The sequence below is a fragment of the Vitis vinifera genome, chromosome 12, assembly GCF_030704535.1.
Source record: "Vitis vinifera cultivar Pinot Noir 40024 chromosome 12, ASM3070453v1".
Lineage (NCBI taxonomy): Eukaryota > Viridiplantae > Streptophyta > Magnoliopsida > Vitales > Vitaceae > Vitis > Vitis vinifera.
The window spans coordinates 9793533-9809380 of NC_081816.1; the positions used below are offsets into that span (position 1 = coordinate 9793533).

At 42.2% G+C, this 15848-nt stretch overlaps 1 protein-coding gene and 1 non-coding gene across 2 annotated transcripts; both read right to left on the minus strand.

Moving 5' to 3' along the window:
- Nucleotides 1-10886: 10886 nt before the first annotated feature.
- TRNAF-GAA (transfer RNA phenylalanine (anticodon GAA)) lies at nt 10887-10959 on the minus strand. The gene has a single exon. It is a non-coding gene; the product is annotated as a tRNA-Phe (tRNA).
- A 671-nt stretch (nt 10960-11630) lies between these two features.
- On the minus strand, nt 11631-14388 carry LOC100240900 (heterogeneous nuclear ribonucleoprotein 1). Its single transcript, XM_002267273.5, has 6 exons — nt 14133-14388; nt 13997-14037; nt 13720-13883; nt 13025-13124; nt 12721-12890; nt 11631-12437 (listed from the first exon to the last, which is right to left on the minus strand). The coding sequence occupies exons 1-6, from the start codon at nt 14183-14185 to the stop codon at nt 11883-11885; spliced, it is 1083 nt and encodes a 360-aa protein (XP_002267309.1). The 5' UTR covers nt 14186-14388; the 3' UTR covers nt 11631-11882.
- Between the last annotated feature and the right edge of the window lie 1460 nt (nt 14389-15848).

Below are 15848 nucleotides of genomic sequence, written 5' to 3' on the forward strand. Positions count from 1 at the left end.
TCTTGCAGGTATAACGGTTGGATCAAGAACCTTTATGGGTTGAAATCACGCGTACATCCATCTGGCAACTACGTGGATCATCAAAGACGCGAGGTGACGACATTGGCGCCGTCTGTGGGAAGTTTTTACTTTGATTCAGTCACTAAAAAAGATGGCTACACCTTCCCAAAGCCGTTCATCTAGTAGGGGAGAGGATGATAATTTTGAATGGCGCCTAGCCATCGAAAGGAGACAGTTGGCAAGCGAAAGACAACTGAAAGCTCTACTCCAGGAGACAGAAAGATTGAAAGAAGAAAACGTTGTATTACGCATCCAGGCCTCGACATCAGGGCCTCCTCGACGTCAGCGTTCAAGGAACCAAGTAGCAAATTCGAGGCCTCAACAAGAACCAGAATCAATATATCCTGGGACAACAGGAGCTATCCCAGGAGCATGCAACGCGAGGCCTCATGAGCCATGCACACCCATGCCTCGAGCTCCCCGGGAGGAAAGCTCAGACTCCACTCATTTTTCAGCAAAAAGACAGCGTGATAAAAAATCACAGCTGTCAAGTTCAATGCGCGCAAAACTGGGCCCACAAGAGCCTGGGAGATCAAGGCCACCAGTAGCCACAACCGGGGCACCACGCCCTGACCCGAGGGTCGCTCCAATGGTGCAGAACGTACCTCTGCATCGTGACCCCATAGTCGCCCCCGCGATGCGAAACGTTCACTCGCACCTAGCGGAACGACCGACTGGGAGAAACCTCCCAAACGAGCCACCCATCGGCTCCATTAGCAAAAGGCTGGATGATATGCTCTCCACGCCCTTCTGCTCTCATATCATTCATTACGAGCCCCCAAGGGGATTCCTCGTACCAAAATTTTCCACATACGATGGAACCAACGATCTCTTCGATCACATCATGCACTATCGACAGCTCATGACGCTCGATATTGGCAACGATGCACTACTATGCAAAGTATTTCCCGTCAGCCTACAAGAGCAGGCCCTCTCATGGTTTCATCGCCTACCTCCTAACTCTGTTGACAATTTCAGGGATCTGTCTGAAGCTTTCGTGTGACAATATTTATGCTCCGCTCGGCACAAGCAGAATATCAGCACCCTCCAGAACATAAAGATGCGAGATAACGAATCCTTGAGGGAGTTTGTGAAGCGATTTGGTCAGGCCGTACTTCAAATAGAGGCTTGCAGTATGGATGTTGTCCTGCAGATCTTCAAACGAAGCATCTGTCCAGGCACTCCATTTTTCGAATCACTGGCCAAAAAGCCTCCTACAACGATGGACGATTTGTTCAGACGTGCCAACAAATATTCAATGCTCGAAGATGACGTGCGTGCAGCCACTCAGCAAGTTTTGGTTGCCGGACGGGCATCTAGAAATGACGCGGAAAGAAATGCTAAACCTCCTGACCGTCCAGGGTCGTCCGACCGAAGGCAAGAGGGATCGAGTCGCCTGGATAGACCGCCTCTCACACCCCTCTCCATATCATATGAAAAGTTTCTCCCAATGATCCAAGGCTCGTCCGACTTCAAATGGCCTAGACCCATCGGAACGGACCCATCTACAAGGGATCGCAGTAAGAGATGTGCCTTCCACAAGGATCATGGCCATACAACAGAGACATGTCGCGCTCTCCAATATCTGGTCGAGAAGCTCATCAAAGCAGGGCACGAGGAGTATGACTCCAGGCGGAAAAGGCAGAAATTGTTGCGGGCTGCATCAATACGCGAACGCGTTAATTCCATCCGGTCGGGTCTAACTGGAGAAGGCCCTCGCCCCGTGGATGGGACAATCATCTTTCCACCAGTGGATCCCACCCGGACACTGCAGCCACATCGCGACGCCCTCATCCTCTCCCTAGAGATAGGAGATTTCGATGTAAGACGTATCCTGGTCGACCCAGGCAGTTCGGTCGACCTGGTGCAAGCATCAGTCGTTGGCCACATGGGACATAGTCTCGCGGGCCTTGAAAACCCCAGACGAATCTTATCCGGATTCAACGGATCATCAACCACATCCTTGGGAGATATCATACTGTCGGTCCAAGCTGGCCCAGTCACTCTCAACGTACAGTTTTCAGTAGTACAGGAGTTATCACCCTTCAATGTCATTTTGGGGCGTACATGGCTCCACTACATGAAAGCTATCCCCTCTACATATCATCAAATGGTGAGTTTTCTCACCAACAATGGCCAAATCGACCTATATGGCAGCCAGTTAGCCGCTCGCCAATGCTATCAAATAGCACGAGAAGCAGGGGCCAACCAGGAGGATGCATCTCCCCTGGAACCCAGCCATACACATGACCAATAGCAATTATTGGGTCCGACGGACAAAGATCCTCCGGCAGCAGACCTCTTGCAAACAATCCAAATTTCGGAGGAAAACACTCACCTCACGAACATCAGTTCCCTCATGACACAAGAAGAGACTCAGAGCATGCAAAATATTCTCAGACAAAACCATGACATCTTCGCATGGACACATTCTGATATGAAGGGAATCCATCCCTCTATTGCCTCTCACAAACTTAACGTCTTTTCAACTGCCAGACCCGTCCGCCAGAAGATTAGACGCTTCCATCCGGACAAACAAAAAGTCATCCGGAATGAGATTGATAAATTACTAGAGGCCGGATTCATCAGAGAAGTATCTTATCCGGATTGGTTGGCAAACGTAGTGGTGGTACCCAAAAAAGAAGGAAAATGGCGAGTTTGTGTAGATTACACCAATCTCAACAATGCATGTCCAAAAGACAGTTTTCCCTTATCGCGAATAGATCAAATTGTGGATTCCACTTCCGGGCAAGGGATGTTCTCTTTCTTGGATGCCTTCTCCGGATATCATCAAATCCCCATGTCCCCGGATGACGAAGAAAAGACAGCATTCATAACGCCACACGGCCTCTATTGCTATAAAGTCATGTCATTCGGACTCAAAAATGCTGGCGCCACTTATCAAAGATTGATGATTAAAATCTTCAAACCTCTGATAGGCCACACACAATAGAGGTATATATTGATGATATCGTGGTTAAAAGCAAAACCCGAGAGCAACATGTCCTTCACTTACAAGAAGTTTTTCACCTCTTACGAAAGTATGACATGAAACTAAATCCTTCTAAATGCGCCTTTGGCGTAAGTGCTGGCAAATTCCTAGGATTTATGGTCAGCCAAAGGGGCATAGAAGTCAGCCCGGATCAGGTCAAGGCAGTCATGGAAACACCCCCTCCCAGGAACAAGAAAGAGCTACAATGGCTCACAGGCAAGCTCGTCGCACTAGGGCGTTTTATAGCCCACTTCACTGATGAATTGCGACCCTTATTTTTGGCAATACAAAAAGCTGGAGCACACGGTTGGACGGACAGTTGCTAAAACGCTTTCGAAAGGATCAAGCATTGTCTTACGCAACCACCCATCTTGAGCAGCCCCAGTCCAAAGGAGAAATTGTATATGTATCTGGCGGTATCAGAATGGGCAATCAGCGCCGTTCTATTCCGGTGCCCCTCACCCAAGGAGCAGAAACCTATCTACTACGTCAGCAGGGCATTGGCAGACGTAGAAACCAGATATTCAAAAATAGAGCTAACAGCCTTAGCCCTTCGAAGCGCTGCCCAGAAGCTCCGCCCCTATTTTCAAGCTCATCTAGTGATCGTACTAACTGACCAGCCCCTTCGCAACATTCTGCACAAGCCAGATTTAACCGGGAGAATGCTGCAATGGGCCATTGAATTGAGCGAATTTGGAATCGAATTCCAACCCAGATTGTCCATGAAAGGCCAAGTAATGGCTGACTTTGTGCTAGAAAATTCCCGAAGACCTAGCGAACATGACGAGTCAAGTAAACAAGAATGGTGGACTCTGCGAGTTGACGGAGCCTCACGCTCATCAGGCTCTGGAGTTGGGCTCCTACTACAGTCCCCAACTGGGGAACATTTGGAGCAGGTCATCCGGCTGGGATTCCCTGTCTCTAACAATGAAGCAGAATATGAGACCATCTTGTCCGGATTGGATCTTGCCCTTGCTCTATCCGTCTCCAAACTCCGGATCTACAGCGACTCACAACTCGTGGTAAGACACGTCCAGAAAGAGTATGAGGCTAAGGACGCACGCATGGCGCGATACTTGGCTAAAGTAAGAAACACCTTGCAACAATTCACCGAATGGACAATCGAAAAAATCAAGCGAGCCAATAATGGGCGCGCTGACGCCTTGGCCGGTATAGCTGCCTCCCTCCCCATCAAAGAAGCCATTCTATTGCCTATACATGTGCAAGTCAATCCCTCTGTTGCAGAAATTTCCATTTGCAACACCATTGAGGCAAATCAAGCGGATGATCAAGAATGGACGTATCACATCACAGAATATCTCCAGACAAGCACTCTGCCCGGAGATCCCAAACAAGCACACAAAATCCGGGTACAAGCTGCCCGTTTCACCCTGATTGGGGGGCACCTGTACAAGCGATCCTTCACAGGACCTTACCTTCGGTGCCTAGGGCATTCAGAGGCCCAGTATGTGGTAGCTGAATTACATGAGGGAATATGCGGAAATCATTCGGGAGGACGATCTCTGGCACATAGGGCTCATTCACAAGGATACTATTGGACAACAATGAAGAAGGACGCAGCAGCATATGTTAAAAAATGTGGTAAATGCCAAAGGTATGCTCCCATTCCACATATGCCGTCAGCAACGTTAAAATCAGTCTCAGGCCCATGGCCCTTTGCGCAGTGGGGCATGGACATAGTGGGACCCCTCCCAGCAACGCCTGCCCAGAAGAAATTTCTCCTTGTTGCCACTGATTACTTTAGTAAATGGGTAGAAGCTGAAGCATATGCAAGCATCAAAGACAAAGATGTCACCAAGTTCGTGTGGAAGAACATTGTTTGCCGTTTTGGAATCCCCCAAACAGTCATAGCTGACAATGGCCCGCAATTTGACAGCATTACATTTAGGAATTTCTGTTCAGAGCTAAACATCCGGAATTCATACTCCACATCGCGCTATCCTCAGAGTAACGGGCAAGCAGAAGCCACAAACAAAACCCTAATCAACGCCCTAAAGAAAAGGCTTGAGCAAGCTAAAGGGAAGTTGGTGGAGGAGCTACCCGGCGTCCTATGGGCCTATCGAACCATACCGGGACGGCCAACAGGAAACACTTCTTTCGCCCTCGCGTATGGAATGGATGCAGTCATTCCTACTGAAATAGGTCTTCCTACTATCCGGACTGACGCGGCAAAGCAAGATGATGTAGGCGCGGAATTAGGGAGAAATTTAGATTGGGCAGATGAAGTAAGGGAAAACGCGGCCATCCGGATGGCGAATTATCAACAAAGGGCATCAGCGCATTACAATCGCAAAGTGAGGCCAAGAAGCTTCAAAAATGGTACGCTAGTCCTTAGAAAAGTTTTTGAAAACACTGCTGAAGCAGGCGCAGGGAAGTTCCAGGCCAACTGGGAAGGACCCTACATAGTGTCTAAGGCAAGTGAAAATGGAGCCTATCATTTACAAAAGTTAGACGGAACTCCATTACTTAGACCTTGGAATGTGTCTAATTTAAAACAGTACTATCAATAAATAAATAAAAAAAAAAGGCAAAGACAAGTGCAAATGAAAAAAGAAGTATTTTTATTGATGTATAAATGTATATACAAAGGAAGTCTCCGGACCACAAAAAATACAGAAGGAAGATTACAGATAAAACCACAAAAAGAAAAGCTATCAAGGAGTAGGCTTGTCATGAAGTTTCTTTTCTTCACCCGGAGGAATTGAAGGGACGTCCCGCTTGATGCCGTTCTTCTTCATGCAGCACCGATACCCAAAAATGAACGTATCATCCACTTGTTTTTGGTACTCTGCTTCAAGTTCCTCCCTCTCTGTAGCAAACTCCCGTTCTAGCTCCTCTTTTTGTGCAGCCAAGCACAGCTGCAAATCTTCCCTCTGTTTCTTTTCGATAGAAACCTCTGTCCGGAGGTGCCTCACCTCCTCCCTCAGCCGGGCTATCTCATCTTCTGCCTCATGCAGGCGGTCGACCGTTGATTCCTCCCGGCTCTTTGCTACAGCCAAATCCACCCGGAGGGCTTCATTATCTTTTCGAGAGGTGGACAAACTAGCTTCAACCTCTTCCAACCTCAGGCGCAATTGGTTTTCAATATCTTGGCGCCGAGAGGCGAAGGTCTTCATGTAGTCAGTGGTCCGCAGCAGGTCAGTAAAAAGATCGTGTTGTTGAGCCATACCGCGGAGACCACTCACCAGCTGCAGGCAAATACACATACAAGAAAAGCAAAGTTTTGAAACATACCACAAAAACACATCAGAATGACAAAGAATCACAAAGCACAAGAAAACAGTTTACCGTTTCCACCATCTCGAACATCTAGGCTGAAGGCGTGATAGTGGTCAAACCAAGTGGAATTTGTTTCAGCTTGTCTTCCAACTCCGCGTAGCTAAAAGAGCTAGTGGAGGTGCAAGTTGCGTCATTAACAGGTTCCCCCCCCCCCCCCCCCCCCCCGGATGAAGCGACAGAAGGTGACTTTTGCTCCGGGCGCGGGGTCTCAACATTCTCGGCCGGATGAGTCTTTTCGGGCGCATCCTCATTCAAGATTATCACCGGGGCGGCTGGAACCTCAGTTGTCATCTCCACTTCGCCCCCCTCCGGATGAGCGTCGTGGGCAGATGCGCAACTAACTTCAATTTCTTGCTGACGATCTTGAAGCCGCCCAAGCAGTCCGGATCTCAGATTGCGCACCGAACGCGGCCTCTTTAGAGGAGGCCCTTTAGCCGGAACAAGAGCCAAACGGTCCGGATCGTCGGAAGGCTGACTTTGGCTTTCTGCGCCCGCTTCCTCCATGGGGGTCGCACAAACGGCTTCAGCTGCTTCAACATCCGAGTTAAGGTTGCCCGGATGGTTGATGGAAGCAGCTTCCTCAGCCACATTAGCCAGACGGACAACCGCGGCCAAGGAAGTACTCGAGTGGTTCAGCCCCGCGACGTGTCCGGGGCCGCTTGAGATAGAATGAGGAGCAGCATTCACTGGCTCCTCTATTATTACATCCGCCTCATGTGTAATTGGCGGAGGGGGAAACTCCTTGGGAGGAGTGGGCTCCTTCACGTCCTTTCCATGCTTCTTCACCAGCTTCTTCTTTTTCTTCGCTGAAGTTTTCTTAGGAGGAGAGTCTGCGCCGCGTTTTTGTCCGAGAGCCGCCCGGATAGTGCCTTCGTTTTTTCTCTTCTCTCGATCCTCCAGAAGCGCTCGGCGTTTTTCAACATCAGCCTCTTTAGCCTCCTGATAGATCGAGAGATCCTTCACAGTGTAATGCTCCCCAGGCACTACCTCCTTCGGCATCTTCCAGGGGAGAATGTTGATGACATAATCTTGGGGCTCCCGGACGACCGCCATCAGGTTCTGCGCAGTCAGCAGCGTCTTGCACTGCCTCTCTTTGGCGTCTATCTCAAATAACTTGCTGAGACAGCCAAAAGACGCCTTTTCCACCCAATCCACGAGGTGGCCCCTCAATTCCGGACCTGCATTAACAGCAACAAAAGATGAGAATACCATCCGGAAAAGTCAACAAAAAAAAATCAACAAAGTAAAAGCCGAACAATAATCGCAAACCTACCCGAAACCACTAAGGAGTAGTTTGGAGAGAAAGGCCTCGTCGGATGCTCCAAAAACCCCGCCCATGCACCCCGGACCACCACGTGTCCCGTCGCCCCTCCCTTTATCGAATCTGGCAGCTCCGTCACCAATTGAAGGGAGGGCAAGTGTGCGGACATGCTGAAGATGTCATTTTTTACCTTCTTCAGAGAATAAACAAAAAACACTTCCAGCAGCGTGAGGTCGAGGTTGAATAGCATGTTTATGATGCTGCATCCCATCAGCACCCGGACGATGTTGGGATGAATGAAGACGGGCGGAATCTGGGTGAAATGGAGGAACTCCTTGAACAACGCCGGCAGAGGGAACCGGAGCCCCACGTTGAATTGTTCCTTCGAGAAGATGATGGTTTTTTCTTCTGCTTTCTCAGTAGGCACAAGCACCCTCCCATTCAGCAATTCAATAACCACGTCATTCGGAATACAGAACCGTTCCCGAAATTCCTTCGCGTCCAGCTTATCTGTCGCTTTTTCACGAACCCCGCTAGCCCGGGTAGAAGAAACAGTCTTTTTTGTAGCCATTTCTTACCACAAAGACGAACCAAAATCTACATACAAAGAAGCGCAATGGGTAAAAACACAAGTAACCCAGAAAATACACAAACCCTAACCCAAAGCAGTCAGAAAAAACCCTCAAAAAACCCCAGAACACCAACAAAATGCCAACACCCAAACAACAGACGCAAGCGACTTGCCCAAAACAATGCCCAAACAAACCAGAAACCAAGTTCAATCAACCAACAAACGCAACAAAAAGAACAACAAAATAGCAAAAGTACACATACCAAATGAAGCTCTGAAGGAGAAAGGTTGTTGTCTCGATACAAAATCACCAGCAGCAAAACGTATGTCGCGATACAAAAAACACCGGTACAAAAGAGCTTTCGAGTTCTTTACTCAGAGAAGCAAAGGACACAAGAGAAGCAAGAAGAAGAAAGGCTCTCAAGAGAATGCAGTAGGAAAAAATGCAAAAAGAAGGTACAGTGCGCTATTTATAGGGGGACAGCCCCTCGGGAAAACCAAACGAACAGCTATGCCATCATTGAAACGACATATTGCCTGGGGATACACAGGGTCGGCGGCTCGTCATAAAGGCCTTTTTGGCTCTCGCACCCCCACTCGCCACATGGCCCAGTCAGACGAAGAGACCTCTTCAGTTTTCAAAAAAAAAAAAAAAAACCCAGTTATTTTTTAACCCGCCCATTTTTTGGGCAAAATAGGCAAGTTAAAAAAGGGGGGCAATGTAGGGACCCCTCCCTCTGGGAAACACGTGGCACGCATCTCACAGTGACACGTGGCACGTGTTATCAGCCGGACCATCATCATCCGGATTCCCCTAAAGATATGCATGATGCAGTTCTCCTATCCGGACCGCCTCAAGGAAAGGCAAATGACGTTTCAGCTTCTCTTATCCAAGGAAAAGCAAACGACGCTGGCAGAGCATAGACATCCGAACAACCTTCATAATACATCCGCTCCGCAATACATCCGGATAATCAGCATATGTCATTCGGATATAATCGTCCGGATCATCAATTAAAGTAAAGCGAGTCTTACACGCTATCACAACAAACAGCCATGGCCCACATCCTGTCACCTGCAGAGTGAGAAGACAAGATGAAGTGACAGCAAGTCACTTCTCACGATCATTCCGCATGATCACTTCCCACGATCTCTGACAGTCGCATCACCTACCATGGTTTCTGACAGCCGCTCGTAGGGTAATGATGCTCCTGCTGACGCCTATTATCATCATAACAACATAAAATATCTCCTCACCATTAATGAGAGGAACAGTGTCCCTGGCACTATATATAGAAGCCTTCGCACGAAGAGCAGCAGGATCCCTGGTAACCTCCCGATACCTAGTAAAAGGCCAACTGATTTATATATCTCTCTCTTACCATGGCTAACAAGATCATCGGAGGGTGCGTCCGGACACCCTGTCCGGATGCCTTCTTGCAGGTATAACGGCTGGATCAAGAACCTTTATGGGTTGAAATCACGCGTACATCCATCTGGCAACTACGTGGATCATCAAAGACGCGAGGTGACGACAAGATGGTGTTTGTTTTTTATTTAATTTTAAATAGAACTTTAATGTTTAATAGTGTTAAATATCATGTTATTTATTTTTTATAGTATTTTATTTTTATTAAATATTAAAAAATAAAAATATATATTTTATTTTTTTATTTTTAAAAAATTAAATATTTTTATTTTTTCTATTCAATAAAAAATTTATAATAAGTCATATTAAAAGTAAAAAAATCAAAGAAACAAATACCTTTTTAGTATTAAACATTAATATTAGGGTGTGGTTTGGCAAAATAAATAAATAAATAAATATATATATATAAAAGTTGATTCCCCAAATTTTGAAGGAAAATAAAATGAATATGAAAAATATAATGCAAGAAAAAGTAAAAGGAAATTATAATTTTCTTAATTTTGTTATAAAGGAAAAAAAATTAAGCTATTATAATTATATTTGATTATTAAAAGTCATTGTATTGATATTTATTAAAAAAAATCAAAAAAATAGATTGAAATTCAAGTAAATTGATTTTATCTTCTATTTAAAACTCAATTTAATTTATTTTAACTCTTTTATAAGAAGATAAAATAATTTATATCTATATATGTGTATAACTAATTGTAAGTATATTTGATTTTTATTGATATTTTTTATAATTTTTTTTCTTAATATTTTTTAGAAATTAAATATAATTTAAGTCCATTTTTTAATATGCTTTTTATTTTATGTTTTTAAAAATAAAAATTATTACTAAATTTTTAGAAAAGGGAAAGTAAAATTTCTCCAAAAAGAAATATAAATTTATCTTATATTTTTAAAAATTACTTTAAATAAATTTAAATTTTGAAATAGTTTTAAAAAAAATTCTATTATTTTCTAATATTAAAAAAAAAGATATATCTAAGTTGACACTAAATATATATATATATATATATAAAAAAAAAGGAATAAAAATTCGTTTAATTTTTCTCCTCATTTTTATTATGTATTTTTTCCCCTTTTTCTTAATATTTTAAAAAATAAAGCATATTCTAGAACAATGTCATATGACTCGCACCAAAGAAAATATTATATACTAAAATTAAAGGTGAAAAGAAAGGAAAAAAATAAAGCATATTCTAGAACAATGTCACACCACAGAAAACATTATATACTAAAATTAAAGGTGAAAAAAAATAGATAAAAATGCGGTGAGCGTGGATCGAACACGCGACCTTCAGATCTTCAGTCTGACGCTCTCCCAACTGAGCTATCCCCGCATTATTTTTGATGTTACGGTATTAGACATCATAAATTGCTTGTACCCGTCGCCGGGAGAAACTGCAACTCTTTTGCTCGCTCCAATCTCACAATCACCCTCTCGTGTAAATATATCCAATAAAGCGATTTCAAAACTCACCTACAATTAAAAGGCACCCATTTCTATATTTAAATTCACTTATTATTAAACCAAGTGGGTAGTGGAGTTACTAATCCGAGGCTGTCAATATGAATATCAACACCTGGGATTGGTTTGTGTTATACCACATATTCCCCACCTAAGGCGTGGCTAGATCCACGGCCCCCTTTTGTATTTCATAATTTAATACGTAGTACAAGATTAAACCAAACACTTTCCTTTCTTCAACCCCAACGTGGGGGAATATCAGGCCAATGGGTTCTCTCGTCACAGGCCCTTGTGGATAGAGATCTATGCTTCAGCATCTTTGCTTTCTAAATGCCTGGTATCCCAACGTTGTTGCACCCCTTTGATGAATCCAATGCTGCAGTCTTTTCGATGAAGGAAAATCTATAGATTCTGCTAGCTAATTCAGTATATTTCTTGGGTTTGTTGCTTTGATGGGTAGGCCAGACCAGGCCAGGGGCCAACCATCCCTGCTGTCCAGTTCGATGAGCATCTAGCATAGTTTCCTATATTCACAACTGTTAATTGTTGCAACAAGTTAATATTTCATAACAAGAAAGATGTCTGTCTGACTATATAATAAAGCGGCAGTATTCAGTAGAGATCTCGGGTACAAAAAAACAGGGAACCATTAAACATAGTAGCTCTACATCTTGCTAATACAGCCACGGTTAGCCAATGGTTTATATGATCTTCAAGACAATGGCCCTCTGAAGTATGCGCTTTACGTATCAGGAAGCCTGTGTGCATCTTCTGCAGGAATGCTACGGCAAGTATCTATCTTCCGTAAGGATGGTATCGGCTGCTGCCACTGTAACCTGTTCTACCTCCATATAGTCCTCCTCCTCCTCCTCCTCCTCCCCCTCCTCCTCCTACTCCTCCTACTCCTCCATAGCCAGCACCAGGACCTGCATCATAACCACCACTGGAGCCTGAACCGCCATAACCCCCATAGCCTCCACCTCCACGGCCATATGCGCCAAATCCACTTCCGCCATAACCCCCTCCAAACCCTACATCATAGGAACCATAGCGACTGGAAGGGCCAAATGAGGACTCTCCCCGATAACCACCACCATAACCCCCATAACTGGCCCCAAATTCACTGCCACTGCCACCATACCCACCATAATCACCAAGCCTACTGTCAATACCTCCTAGTGCCCGGTAGGAAGCAGGCCCATAGCCACCACTGCCCAGACCACTATAAGGATCGCTGCCGTATCCACTAAAACCATCATTGTACATTTGCATCCTAGAATCACCACCAAATGAAGGAGCACGACCTGGGTTTGAGGAGGATTTCTTTGGTTCCGCCTTCTTGATCTCAACCTACAATAAAGAAGCAAGTCAACCTATGATTTTCTTACTGCAGATTATGCTGATAGTCAGGTGGAAGAAAAATAATAAACCTGCCATGAAGCCTAATTAAATATTGAGAACTAATATTAATCTAAGACCACAAGTCATCTTAAGCATTTCAAAATTAAGCTGAGAAACACATGCCCATTTCCACCGAAAACTAATCAAAATGCAATTGTATTGCTGTCTTAAACAAAGAAGAGATGCACCCGTGTGCATCCGGTATCAGGGATGCGCATTGCACTGAACTCACCTGAGTACCCTCCATATCAATCATATTTCCATTTGTCAGCAGATCATCAACAACCTGTTCGTTGTCAAATACAATGAACCCAAATCCCCGGGAGCGTTTGGTCACATGATCATGTATAATCTCGTGTTCCACCACCTTCCCATACTTTGAGAAGAAATTCTTGAACTCATCTAATCGATTGGTTGTTCAAAGTGCAAACAAAAAGTAACAATTTAATAACAATACTCGCATTAAAAGTGATACTAATAAAAAAAAATGATACAGATAGTAAAAGAATATCAACTTTAACAATCATATCTCAAACCTTCAGAGACACTTGTTAGAATTCCACCAACAAAAATCTTCCTTGTTTTGAAATCATTAGATTGTGAGGAACCTCTTGGAATGGTTCTTTTGATCTCAACCTGCTCGAAAATTCATTTTGTAAGTCATAATTTTTCTAAGCTATCTTACCTAGTACAGAATTGGATTGTGTTTGGAATTCCACTTATGGAATTCCAAATCTTACTTCCATTCTGCAACTTTTGTGGATTTTATATGTAACTTAACTTCATTCCAAATCCTCAGTGGATTTGCAGACCAATATATTTAAAATTAGGCCCTTTCCTGCAGTTTCTAATTAAAGGGAAACCAGTTCAGTGCAAATAGACAAAGACTGTGTAAAAGATAGTCTCAAATGAATTTGCTAGAACATAATATAAAAAATATATGACATTTTAATAACCAGGAGGCCTATCAATGCCGAGAAACTTCATCAGCTGTCAATAACCATCATAAAAGAAATGAACATACTTCACTTCAACCCGACAGAACTTTTTTTTTTTTTCCTTTTTTTGGCAATCGGTGAAAGAAATGAGCATACACAATCTTCATGACATTTTGGGATTGGAATGATTGTCCGAGGATTCAACTTTTCCATTTTCTCTTATTTTCCCTTTGTTCTTTGCAATGAACCAGAGACAGAAACTAATAATAGAAAAAACAGAGGAGAAAACTTACTTGTTTGCCGTTGATGATATGGGTCTCTTGAATGACCTCGTCAACAACAGAAGGATCAGCATATGTAATAAACCCAAAACCCCTAGGCCGACCCGTTTGCCGATCCTTCATCACCACTGAATCGGTTATCTCCCCATATTTCTCGAAATACTTTGTGAAAGTATCTACACTCACCACCACCACCAACATTGTAACAATGACATGGGTCAGTAAAATTGAACACTGCCCACAACAAAAAAAAAACACAGAAATGAAGAGAAACCCATTGAAAACTCACCCAAGTTGGTCTCCTTGGCTAGCCCTCCCACGAAGATCTTTCTGTGAAAAACAACAAAAAAAAACCCATTAATCTTTGACCATTTATATACATATATACGTAAAGAGGGTTGGAAATAGAGGTAGAGAGAGCATACCCTGGACTGGCTCCGTCGTCTGAGTGAGTTTTGGGAGCCTTCCTCGAACCCATGGCCTGCAGCTTCGAGATCAGAGGTCTGAGACCAGAAATGTACTCGTGATAGATGAAGAAGACAGATACAGCACTGAGACAGGACTCAGGAGTGGTTGGCAATGGAGTTGAGGCAGCCCAGCTGGGGAGAGCTGAGCAGTGAGCGTTAGGGTTTTAGGAGCACTCTGCAATGGAAAAGGGTATCTCTCAATTTCCTTTTCTTTACCTCTGTTTTTTTTTTTTTTTTTTTTCCTTTTTTACTTCCTTTTTTATTTTTATTTTTTATTTTTAATGAACTTTTATATTCTAAATATTAAAATTGTCTCAACATCATAAACTATCGAACCAAAATGCCACGTAGTATACGGTATCAAGGGAACAAAAATTATAATAAATAAATAAACCAAGTGTTATAGTAATGTATAAATCAAATGTCTTCAATGTCCCTACCGATGGTTATGTTTGGTTTTGGGAAGTATTAAAAAAAATATTATGAAAAATAATTCTTTTATGTTTTATTTTATTATAAAAAAATGAAATATAATTAAATTAGTTAAAAAACTTATGTATTTTTCATATATAAAAGTTAAAATAAATTCAAAGTGACATATAAAAGTAATTTATTGACTTTGAACATGTATTTTATTTCCATTAACTTTTTCCTTCTACTTTTCATTTATATATATTTTAAAAAAAAATTAATAATCAAACATAATAGTAAAGTCTTCCAATGTTACAAATTATTTTTTTTTCTTTTTTTTTTTAATCTTGGGTGTTTGGGTCAGTTTACGTACGGCTTGATTAATCCCACGGGACCCTAAAGTTAACAACCAGGTAAATCTTCCAACAACTCTAAAAAGATTCGAACAGATAACTATTGAAGAGCTTTCAATGTTACAAATAATATTTCTTAAGTTTAGTGGTATACCAAAAAATGCTTTCAATCAAGATGCATCTTTAACCAAATTTATAAAATTTGTAGTTCCGTTATTTTATATCTTTTATATAGTTTCTTGTTCTTTTATATTCTATTATTTAATCTTTATATTTTGATCGTACATGCTTTTCATTTGATGGTTTATATTTTATCGTACATTTGAATGATTTAGCTTTAAAGTTTCTTATAATATTGAATTGATATAAATCGTTTGACAAAATTTTGAAAACTTATAATTAGGATATAAAAAAATATTTTAATTAACACAAAAAAACCTAATATAGAAAACATTTATAAATCAATGTTAGATAAGTTGGCAATTAATTATTCAAATGGCTAAGTAAGACAATACATTTAAAATACAAATGAATTAATCTAAACCTATAAAATAAACCTTACTATTGTAAAAGAAATGGACCATAAAACGCTGAGCTGCTTATTTCACTCAAAATCTCAAACTGAATCAATTACCCTAACATTATTTGACAGAGGGATAAACATCACACTTAAACTTCTAACTTATGTGGAATGAAAATCCTAATAACCATCAATTGACTCTAAAATATGAAATTGTAAATTGATTAATTAGTAATACATATAAAATTGATGAAGTTAAAATCTTGAAAGGTGCATTAGCGATAACAATCAAACAAGTTTCTGTAAATGTATATATCAATAAGACGGGTTTAAGACAAGAATAAAAACATTAGAAATATGTTTGAGTTTCTATTTATTTGTCATGTATTG

Excerpts from the sequence above, each read along its gene's own strand:
- LOC100240900 (XM_002267273.5), bottom strand. The coding sequence starts at position 14,185 with ATGGGTTCGAGGAAGGCTCCCAAAACTCACTCAGACGACGGAGCCAGT. Across the intron at positions 13,884-13,996 it reads AGCCAAGGAGACCAACTTGG|ATACTTTCACAAAGTATTTC; the intron begins GTGAGTTTTCAA and ends TGGTGAGTGTAG. Across the intron at positions 12,891-13,024 it reads TCTAACAAGTGTCTCTGAAG|ATGAGTTCAAGAATTTCTTC; the intron begins GTTTGAGATATG and ends CCAATCGATTAG.